The 11324-nt window shown below is 50.3% G+C and overlaps 1 protein-coding gene across 1 annotated transcript in view; it reads right to left on the minus strand.

The window, feature by feature from the left end:
- The window catches only part of RANBP10 (RAN binding protein 10), a 67337-nt gene extending 56375 nt beyond the window's left edge, over positions 1 to 10962 (minus strand). Inside the window, exons 1-2 of the mRNA XM_059904073.1 lie at positions 10695 to 10962; positions 9804 to 9915 (exon numbers count right to left, since the gene is read on the minus strand). Of these exons, the coding sequence (XP_059760056.1) occupies positions 9804 to 9915; positions 10695 to 10929 (347 nt within the window). The 5' untranslated portion in view covers positions 10930 to 10962. The remainder of the gene's footprint in view (positions 1 to 9803; positions 9916 to 10694) is intronic.
- Positions 10963 to 11324: the final 362 nt, after the last annotated feature.

Here is an 11324-nt window from a genome sequence, read left to right on the forward strand (position 1 = left end):
GGATCCTAGTTCCCTGACCAGGGATCTAACCCGGGCCCCTTGCAGTGGAAGCACAGAGCCCCAACACTGGACCACCAGGGAATGCCAATCAAGCAATTCTTAAGTGTACACTCAAAAGAACTGAAAAGACAGTCACTTCCCTGGTGGCGCAGTGGTTAAGAATCTGCCTGCCAGTGCAGGGGACACAGGTTCAATCCCTGGTCCGGGAAGATCCCACATGCCACAGAGCAACTAAGCCCGCGTGCCCCAACTACTGAAGCCCGCGCGCCTAGAGCCCGTGCTCCGCAGCAAGAGAAGCCACCGCAATTAGAAGCCCACGCACCACAACGAAGAGTAGCCCCCGCTCACCACAACTAGAGAAAGCCCGTGCACAGCAACAGAGACCCAACGCAGCCAAAAATAAATAATAAATTTATTTTTTTTTAATGGCTAAAATGGTACGTTTTATGTTATATTTATTTTATCATACACACACACACACACACACACACACACACACACACACACACACACAGTGTCACCAAAAACACCCCTATGGCCCTGCAGGCCAGCATTAGCCTCATCTGGCTTTTCCGGACAAGACAAGTAAGGCTTGGCAGAGCTCAGTGGAAAGCATCAGAGTATCCTGGCCTCATGTCAGGGCCAGAAGAAAGAAGTCCCTCACCATAAGCACACAGCAGATGACAAGAGTGAAGAACACAGAACTAACTCTTTTTACTTTTCATCAATTTCTCCTTAGAGGGAAGGTGGATTTTATGGACTGGCAAGCCCATAGACACTTTTAACAAATGTTACCAATGACTATGGGACCTGAACTTTTTTTTTTTTTGGCCGTGCCACAAGGCTTGCGGGATCTTAGTTCCCCAACCAGGGATCCAACCCAGGCCCTGGCAGTGAAAGTGCCAAGTCCTAACCACTGGACCACCAGGGAATTGCCTGAACATTTTTAATTTAAGCTCCATCAACTGAATGTCTCCAGGCCCACAGAGCTCTGGTAGGAAGTGACAAAGAGGAGAGAAGAGACAAGCTCCTCAGCCTCAGGGCTGAGATGGCTCTCGGGGGCTGCAGGAAGGTAAGCTCTGCCGTCAAGCCTCTCAGGTCAAAGGGCCAGTCACCACTGCCCGTCCCCTGCCTCAGACCCCCCAAGGAGCTACTGGAATCTCATCAGACAGTTTCCTCTTAACATCTAACACGTAAGCTGCAGCTCGCAAGGCTGGCAATCTTGTCTCTGTCAGAACCTGCCCCAGATAAGAAATCAACAGCCTCCACAACAGAGGGGATCTCTGGGGTCGTAGTTACAAAACGGTCCCTGGGAGACATTTCAGGAGAAACACCAACTGACATTTAGGTCTGAAACGAGGGCTAATATTTGATGCTGGGGATTTTACTTCCTGGTCTGACGGGCCTGCTTAAAGCCACAGTCCTTCATGACACCAGCTACTGTGTACAAGCTGCTCCTCTAGCAACCACACCCCAACCCTGCCCCTCTACCAGGAAGCCACCCAGTCACCCACTGAGCCCAATTCTGTGCAGGCCCCCCCACTGAGAGGAAGAGTATTACATGAACGGACCCAACCCGGTACCATCCAAGAAAGAGCAAGCCTGAAGGCAAAGGGACCATGAGACAGGATATGCTTGCAGGGAGGAAGGTGGTTCTGAATGTGTGTCTGGAGACTCTCATGCATACACTACCACCAGCACCATCAAAACACCCGGAGAGTCCACAAGACAGGAAGGGGTGGAATAGCCCCCATGGGTGGCCCTAGGCAGGTTATTCACAACCCTGCATTCTGGCTCCTTCCCTAAAGAATCTCCTGGGAAATTCAAGTACCAAGGCTTGAAAATTTCCAGAGCTTACCACATTTCAAAACCAAAGACACTGCCCTTAACTAGAGGGTATAACCAACTGGCACCCCACCTTAATGTGAGAGGGTTCCCACCAGACCCCACATCCCGTAAGCTTTGGACCCTAACCTCTCTGGCCCTGTGTAATTATAAAGCTGGAGCAGAGCTCAGTGTGGACACAGCAAATGCTCTTAGGTACTCAGATATTACCCTTAACTCTCTAGTTACAGGTGTTCATCCAGAAACTGGCCTTGAGTTTGCTGGTTTGTAACTTAGCATCTTTCATTATTCTCAGCACGGGGTCTTATTCAAGTAACCTACTATTACATGGAAACTAAGTCCTAATGATTTTGAAAGCATCAAATTCCATGTAATAAACCCCTTCCTGCTTAAAATATCTGGACTCGTTTCTGTTTTCTGCACTAGTCTCAAATGATATAACATACATAATGGCAATAACCTGGATTTGTTTAAACCTGCATCTCTCTGTCTCTTCTGCTATCTATTGATATTTTAAAAATGTACACCATGTCAGGTGTTACAAGAGCGAATGTATTCCTTTACAGTTTAAAAAGAAATTATAGGGACTTCCCTGGTGGCACAGTGGTTAAGAATCCGCCTGCCAATGCAGGGGACACGGGTTCGAGCCCTGGTCCAGGAAGATCCCACGTGCCGTGGAGCCATTAAGCCCGTGCGCCACAACTGCTGAGCCTGCGCTCTAGAGCCTGCGAGCCACAACTACTGAGCCTGCGTGCCACAACTACTGAAGCCCGTGTGCCTAGAGCCCGTGCTCCGCAACAAGAGAAGCCACCACAATGAGAAGCCCGTGCACCACAACGAAGGGTAGCCCCCACTCTCCGCAACTAGAGAAAGCCCGCGCGCAGCAACGAAGACCCAGCGCAGCCAAAACTAAATAAATAAATTTAAAAAATAAAAATAAAAAGAAAAAGAAAAAGAAAAAGAAATTATAAGTAAAATAAAAATACATTTTGGTTAAAAAAAAAAAGGCAAAGCAAATGTAACTACCAATAAACTCCTCGCACAACAGTTGATATTAAAACAGAGCATTCTAAAAAAAAAACAAAAAAAATAAAAAACAACAACAACAACAACAAAAAAAACCAGCGCATTCTATAAAATAGCCCATGCCAATTTCAGACACATGGTTTTGTAGACCAGGTTATAACCAGTTCTGCTCAGCAAACCATCCCCTCTACTTCTTTCCTCTTGGTTCAGCTCTGCCTCGGCAATGTCCTCTAGAAGAGACAAGCTGAGCCCTTGGACCATCTGGGCACAACTGCCCTTCTCCTCTCTCCACCTCTTCTCATCTTAAATTGTCTCTGCCCTGAGGACCAGTAGGTTTTGTCTCATGATGCAACTCTGACAAAAAGATAGCAGCTGCCTGGTGCATTGTGCAGTGAGAAAACATCTGGGGCTCTGTCTGGACAAGAACGAATGCTGCTATCAATCCGTAACATTTGCCACGCAAGCTGAGTGGACAATGGGGGTATTTGAGCCTTGACACTTGTCATCCATAACCTAAACTTCCCTGAATCCCAGGCCATCTCTAAGGTCCAAGAGGTAGGAGAGGAAGAGAGTGTACATGGAATGCTAAGACTTACCCCTCCCCCACTTCCCTACACAGTCCAGAGCATCTTTCACTGGCCCCTTCATGGCAGAGGGTTGGGCCCTGTTCCAGCACCAAGTCCCCTTGTCTCACTTCTAGCAAGAGTCACAACCTCACAATTCAATTACAACAGAACACCAAGGATCCTAGAGCTAGAAAGACATTTTATGTGGATTTTAAACAAAATTTCTAGGGAGGCAGAGGAACATCCTTGCATTTAGACACGGTGTCATCACCCCTCTCCTAGTGATCCGTCCCTTCCTTCTAACCTCTGACCACCCCCTCTGGGCCCTTGATTCCCTCCCAATGGTCCCAGAATAGGATGGCACACAGTGCCTGCCATGCAGAGCTGCTGAGACCATCCTCCTGTGCTCCACTCTGATGAGCTCCTTGCTTCCCCTCTAACAGGGAATCTCCCTTACCTGGTGACTCATCTAGGGAAAAGACCAGGGAATTCCCTGGCGGTCCAGTGGTTAGGACTCTGCGCTTCCACGGCAGGGGGCCCGGGTTCGATCCCTGGTCGGGGAACTAAGATCCCACAAGCTGCACGGTGCGGCCCCCAAAAAGAAAAGAAAAGACCAAACATTCCCAAGAACAAAAACCAAAGGGGGTGGGGTGGGGGAGGGGTAGGCGTGAAGTGAATTTTAGGAATTTCTCTAGAGGCTGATCCTTGACCAAGGAAGTCCCCATTTATGAAGAAAGAAGCCACACTCCTCACTCTCATCTCGAAGTTGGAGCCTGGGTGGTGACATACAGTGGGCAGGGAGGTCTCAGGGAAGCCCAGATGTGCTCAGGGCAGGAACAGGTCTTACCAGAAAAGAGGATGCCATGTGGACTCCAGTCCTCTCACTCTAGGCCAGAGCTGCACCTCAGTACACCCACCCAACTAGACCTGGGCTTTAACCCCCAATACAGGTAAGCAATACAACACTCCAAGCTGCTCCAGAGCCCCAATACACCACATCTCCAGGAACAGTGCAATGTGTTACTATGGAGAGATGCAGCCCAAAGCTCGGCATCTGCCCCTGAGGCCATGAGCACTGGGGGGGATGTCGGTGAGAACAGGGCACAATCACTGTTTGTACCTGCCTTGGGCAAAGACAGCACCTACTTCTCAGACCTGGCAGGACAAGGCCTTCTCCAGGTCCACAGATGAGCACCAAATTTCTCAACAGCACTGTACAATGCACAGAGACTGGAGTGGGGGTCCAGCCACAGGCTGTCTCTAGACTGGAGGACCTGCGCTCAAGTAGCTCTGCAAACCAGAAACATGGCAGGTGAGATCTTAATTGGGTGAGTGGATCTCTGAGTCTCCACGGAAAATCATGGACAATGTTGTCTTTCAGATGGGACTTAACAAAACCAGAGTACCAGAGAATACCAGCCACACACAGAGACCTTTCACCTCCGAGAAGCCACTCTCGCTACCGGTCTTCAACATCCTACCTATGTATCCCACCATACAGGAGAAAGGCCAACAAAGAGAGAGAAAAGACAACTACTGTAGGAAAGCCACGCCCAGAGTCAAGGACCTAAAGTCACTGGCCCGGGGCTTCCCTGGTGGCGCAGTGGTTAAGAATCCGCCTGCCAATGCAGGGGACACAGGTTCGAGCCCTGGTCTGGGAAGATTCCACATGCCGCGGAGCAACGAAGCCCGTGTACCACAACTACTGAGCCTGCGCTCTAGAGCTCGCGAGCCACAACTACTGAAGCCCACGCGCCTAGAGCCCGTGCTCTGCAACACGAGAAGCCCGTGCAATGCAACAAAGAGTAGCCCCTGCTCGCCGCAACTAGAGAAAGCCCACACGCAGCAACGAAGACCCAACGCAGCCAATGAATGAATGAATGAATGAATGAATAAATAAACAAATAAATAAATAATAAATTCTTAAAAAAAAAAGAAAAAATAAAGCCACTGGCCCGCACCGGACAGGAATCTCAGCCAGAGGGGCCTGGCTGAACCAAACCAGCAGAGTTTCTTCTCCCCTATCCACTCTCAAAAGTGCAGGCAGGAGACTTCCCTGGTGGTCCAGTGGTTGAGACTCCGTGCTCCCAATGCAGGGGGCCTGGGTTCGATCCCTGGTCAGGGAACTGGATCTCACATGCCACAACTAAAGATCCCGCATGCTGCAATTGAGACCCCAAGCAGCCAAATAAATAAATAAATAAATAAATATCAAAAGCACAGGCAGATCCAAAGTCCTCGTATATTGCTACTGCCCTCAGGATAAGCCCAAGCTCTCTGGCCAAAGCACATAAGGTAATTCTGACCTGGCCCCTGTCTACCTCATGCTCTGTGTTCCACGTCTTTGATGCACTGTTCCTTTCGTCTCGAGCATCGCTTCTCACTTTGTCCATCTGGAACCCTCCAACCTATCCTTCCAGATTCAGCATCATCACCTCTTATATGAAGCTTTCCCCAGACTCTCAGGTACAGGAGGAAGTCCAACCCCTGGGCCACCCCTGGGTACAGCACACACCATGGATGGGCTTTTTCTACACCAGCCTGTGAGGTCATGTGCACAGGCCTATCTGCCTCCTCTCTAGATAGGCCTCAGGCCTGTGTTCCTGGGGCCCAGGTCTGGGCCTGGGACAAAACAATGGGTGCCTCGTTGTCATGTGGAGAATTAATAGATGAGCACATTACTGCCTGGCCAAAGGAAGCTGGCTGCAAGTGAAAGGAAAGGCAGACTGGCTGTGGCCAAAGGGCCACAAGGCCTGGGCCTGAGCACCAGATGCAGAGGAGAGGAGAGCGCCCGCATCCCACCCCCGCAGCTCCATCCAGTGCTCTAGCCCGGGCTTGCTGTTCTTGGGTAGAGCCACTCATCACATGTCAGGAGGCCACCACCGCCGCCGCCGCTGGGATGATGTTACAGTCTATTTTGAGGGTCACACTGGAGCATCTGTCAGCCTAGTCAGCCACACCCTCCATGTGTCATCACTAAGAGCTGGAGACACCCAAAGGTCCATGAACTCTGCCTGAGCATGTCACTTCCCCAGGGACCCTCAGTTTCAGGGCCTCCTTGGCTTCCTAACAAGATCAACCCAGATGCCCTTATCTCCTGGCACCAGTGGCAGGGCTCTGATGTCTCCTCACCCAACCAGATCTGCTCCTGGGGTTCCCAGCTCTGGTGACTCGGCAAATGCAGCTGAAGCCCATCAGTCTGAGCCTGGCTTTTAGCTCAAACATAACCTCTCCTTCTCCAGCTCTCCCTTACATTTGAGGAGTGCCCAGAAACCCCAGCACCCAGATGTCAAGCCAGTTACCAACCAGGCTCATTTTAGGCCCAACAGGTCTCACCTGCTGAGAAACTCCTACTCATCCCTCAAAACCATGCCCAGGCTCTGCCTCCTCTTGTAGAGAGCCTTTCAGTGGACTCTCTACGGAATAGGCCAGAGGCTCTCTGAGGACAAGGCTGGCCTGTGCAGGCTTTACTGTTGTTCTCCCTGTACCTAGTATGCACCTGGCACATAGAAGGTATGAATCAGTATAACCCTTGAAATGAAACCTTTCTAATTAGACAAGCTTAGTGTGTTCTGCTACAAAAGACATCGTCAGAACAAAGGCCTTTCTGGAAAACAATGACACTGACAATTGGGTTCATAAACACCTTTTACAAAGGAGGCCTGTACTCAAATCTACAGAAAAACAAGTTTACAGATTCAATGGGATGGTAAGTCAATCAAGCCCAGTCCAGAGCACGCCACACTTCTCTGGGCCCACTCAGCACTAAGCACCTTTCAGGTCTGTCCCCTAAGAACACTGTGATCCCCTAAGAATCCAACTGGACATTCCCTCACTCTACCCAGGGGAGGAATGCAACAGGGAAAGGCAGCAGCAGCGTGGACACACATGTCTGGGATCAGGTGAGGGCATCTGACAAGTTAGGCTACTCCACTGCACACCCTAAGACCCGCAGCCAGGGCAGGTCACCAAACATCCCAGGGGCTCAGGGCTCACCCACAAAACAGGTACATCATCATCTGCTCCAGCCACTTTCCAGAGATGCCATGAGGATGGAACTAGATAATACAGAAAAGCTACATAACCGGTTAACACCTGGGTCATGGACCAAACACCTTCAACACTGACGGGAAACAGGAAACAAGCTGATCATTGTCTGCCCTGGAACTGCCCTTGGCCTCCTGAAAACCACACCTGGCCCATCTGGCTATATCTTAGCCATGAGAAGGCTTTCAGGGATTCCATAAAGAGGCCATAGGTGACATTCACACACCTTTCCTCTGACAGTGGTCAACTGAAGCAGGCCACCACAAGCATACATGACCTGGGACCTTTCTAAAACTGAGATTTCCAGGTCAGCTTAACAGCTATATTTACCTCAACTAAAAATGCTGGGAAAGTTGGGAAAAGATGCTCAACTTTCTTTGGATTTGCAGGCAATACCTATAGTAAGGTAATCTAACAAGATACAGGGCCTTTTCCAGCAAGATCCACTTATAACTGAAATGTTAAAAGCCAGGTGAAGGAACCCAGGTCTCCACATTTAAGCTGAAATGTAGAGACCTTCTGAAAAACTGTTCTTGTCTTTTATTAGCTCGCTGTCATCTACGATTAAGGACTCTAGAGAAAATAATCCATTTTCCTCCCTACAAGTTTAAGAAATGCCCCTCCATTTCTTTGGCAATATGAGACTGCTGCACCAACATTTCAGTCTATACTGTAACTATTTTTGCAGTGTTTGTTTTGTTTTAAGAGGCCATTCTCATTCACACTAGTTCAAGCACATTAAATACATGCGCTTTTATCAGATGGTGGAAAGGGAAAATAGAAGATTTAAAGCCCTCCAATAATATAAACTTCCTACCTGTAAATGCACTATATGGGGATAAAAGTAAAAGATGCAATAGCTTGCCACGATCAGAACTTCAGAATCATAGAGTTCTGGGATTACAGGTAGCTTAGATGCTGGCCTAGCTCCCCACAGTACAGACAAGGAGATCAAAGCCCCATGACCTACCCACAACCACAGAGCCCTGCCCGGCACAGATGTTACAACTTCACTGAGGAAGCAGGCAAAGCTCCAATTCCAGCAGTCTTGCCCCCAGCAGAGCCCCTTGGCCAGGCGTTTTGCATGTACCACAAGGGGAACAGTCCCTAGGAGAGAGGAAGTATTCTGAATGCTCAAGAACACACATCAGGGGGCTTCCCTGGTGGCGCAGTGGTTGAGAGTCTGCCTGCCGATGCAGGGGACACGGGTTCGAGCCCTGGTCTGGGAGGATCCCACATGCCGCGGAGCAACTGGGCCCGTGAGCCACAACTACTGAGCCTGCGCGTCTGGAGTCTGTGCTCCGCAACGAGAGGCCGCAACAGTGAGAGGCCCGCGCACCGCGATGAAGAGTGGTCCCCGCTTGCCGCAACTAGAGAAAGCCCTCGCACAGAAACGAAGACTCAACACAGCCAAAAATAAATAAATAAATAAATAAATTTATTAAAAAAAAAAAAAAGAACACACATCAGGGTTGGAAGGAAGGTCGTTGGTGGGGTTCGCAAACTACCCACACCAGACCTAAGGTCTGATGAGGAAAACCTTTCCAAAGCAGCTAAAATCATGTTATTTCATAACTTAAACACCTGCTTTGTGACAATAGCCAGAAAAAAAGGGAGACTAGGAGAAGAAAAGGAAGAAAAATGAAAAATCTCCCCTCTGATTTCCTGTATCTGCTTAGATCACCCTAAAATAGGGAGCCTCCCTAATGCTGACTTTAATGAGGACCTTCCTAAAGCTGATCCAACTGGTGTTCAAGTCTCTGGACTGAAAAACAAGTTTATGAGTAGCAAGCTCATCTGATTCTGACCATGTGCATGCTGTTTACCCTAAGATGATGACAGACCAGTGGCTGCCACAGCTTTGATGAATGCTGCAAAGACTCTACTATCCCTTTGAAGTCTACAGGGGCCTCTACCATGACTAAATGCCATAAAAAGGAACCTTGAATACAGTAAGAGTGTGAAAGGAGGGTAGTCACAAACACCACACAACAGTGGGGGAACTCCATTCTGGACGCTGATTTGTTAATGTAAACTTGTTATTTGTTTCCCTGACCTGTTGATGTATCTCATTACACTATCACTAAAGAGAAGCCCCTCCTCTATAAAATGTACCTATTTGTCATCAAAAGCTGCTGCTTAGACCAGGCCATGCCCACAGCCAGGTAAAAGAGGTATCCGCTATTCAACCCTCTGCAGCCCAGACCAATGCAGCTCAGCAGCTCACACCAGTCACAGGTGTCAACCAGGAGACCTCAAACTCTGACCACAGGGAACAGTTCAGTGTTGGGGGAAAGAACGTGGTCAGGAGGGGCTTACCCATCTCTTCCTTTGCTGACAATCTTCACCTCAAAGTAATAAATGCCACAGGCAGCAGGTATGGGGTGGGTGGCACGCACTGAGGCTGCATCTTTGTGATTTTTGCCATGACCTAATAGAAGAGGGCAAGGAAGAAATTTCAGCAGAAGGAAATGCAAATGGAAGCCTCATTCTTCTCTGCTCCATGGCAACTTCACCCTTCCATGGCCAGAGGAAGTCCTTGCATAGTCCAAGGAATAATTACAAAACAACTGAGCAAACACATAAACCTCCCACCTTTGGCTCACCTCCTCCTGAGAATAGCAGTTCTGCCTGAGACACTGCCATTCAAACCACAGGAGGGTACATGCAATGTGGGTGCATATGTGAGAGATTCCCTAGTGCTGCTGGCAGACTCTCCAAGATACAGGCAGCCCACTTGGAAGACTAGGGGAGGAAGAGGCAGCCCTGGAAGACGCCCCCACAACTTTAGCACAGAACCCTAGGCCTTGTCTGGGATGTCTGGCAGGTGAGCAAGCTCATGGGCCTCTGGCTAATGGAGTGGATGTGACCACCCCTTTCTTCACTTATGAAACTAAGCAGTGGTGAAGGGCCTAGCTCGAGTCAGAGGTACCCCAAAACAAGCAGGAAGGCCCTGAGAAGAATGTCCAGCCCAGCACTGGGTTTGGACACCTGCTGTGGTTCTCCTGACATCAGATGTCTCAGGGCAGAGCAGACTAGGCAGTCAATCCTTGGCCTGGTCAGCCCCACCACCCTAGACACCCCGCAGGAACTAAGGCCCAAGCCGGAGCACTCGATCTGGGGAAGGGACGTGATGAAGCACGGGCTGGGCAGCACACCCACCCCGCAGACGCTCTGGCCTTCTCCCCCTGCGACCAAACAGGCCAATACCTTTGTAGTGGACGCGGAGGTTGCCCTGGGAGAGGCCGATGTAGTTGTACTTGTCCTTGGGGCTCCAGGAGCGCGGCAGCGGCGTCTCGTGCTGGTTGACCGCGGGATACAGGCGCAGCAGGCGCCGGCTCAGTTCCTGCTCCCCAGGGGACGGCAGCCCGCATCCAGTGCCCCCGCCGGAGGAGTCTCCAACCTGCAGGTTCCCAGCTCCCGGGTCCGCCGTCGCCGCCGCCATCTTGGAGGGAGCTGCTATTGTGTCACTGGGGGCGGGGAAAAGCGGGACCAGATCCGCCTCTTTCAGCCAATGGCCAGCGAGCCAACCTGGGCCGCAGGGAAACCGAGTCCCAGTCCGGCACCTCTCCTTCGACACCACCACGTCTCGCCACATTTTGGACTCTATTTCCCACAATGCAGAGCTCCCCAGGGGCGGACCAGCTTGGGCTCGTAAGGATCTCTGGGAGATGTAGTACAAACCCTCTCGGCCATAAGCCTGCTCGGCTGAGACACTGGGACACCGAAAACTACAGTTCCCGCTGGCAACGCGGCTCCGGCCTCTCCGTTCACCTCCCTCCCCCATGGCCTCTGTTTATCTCCCTGCCTCAGTTCTGGTCGCTAGGGTCATATCCGCTA

Source organism: Balaenoptera ricei, chromosome 19 (genome assembly GCF_028023285.1).
Source record: "Balaenoptera ricei isolate mBalRic1 chromosome 19, mBalRic1.hap2, whole genome shotgun sequence".
Classification (NCBI taxonomy): Eukaryota; Metazoa; Chordata; class Mammalia; order Artiodactyla; family Balaenopteridae; genus Balaenoptera; species Balaenoptera ricei.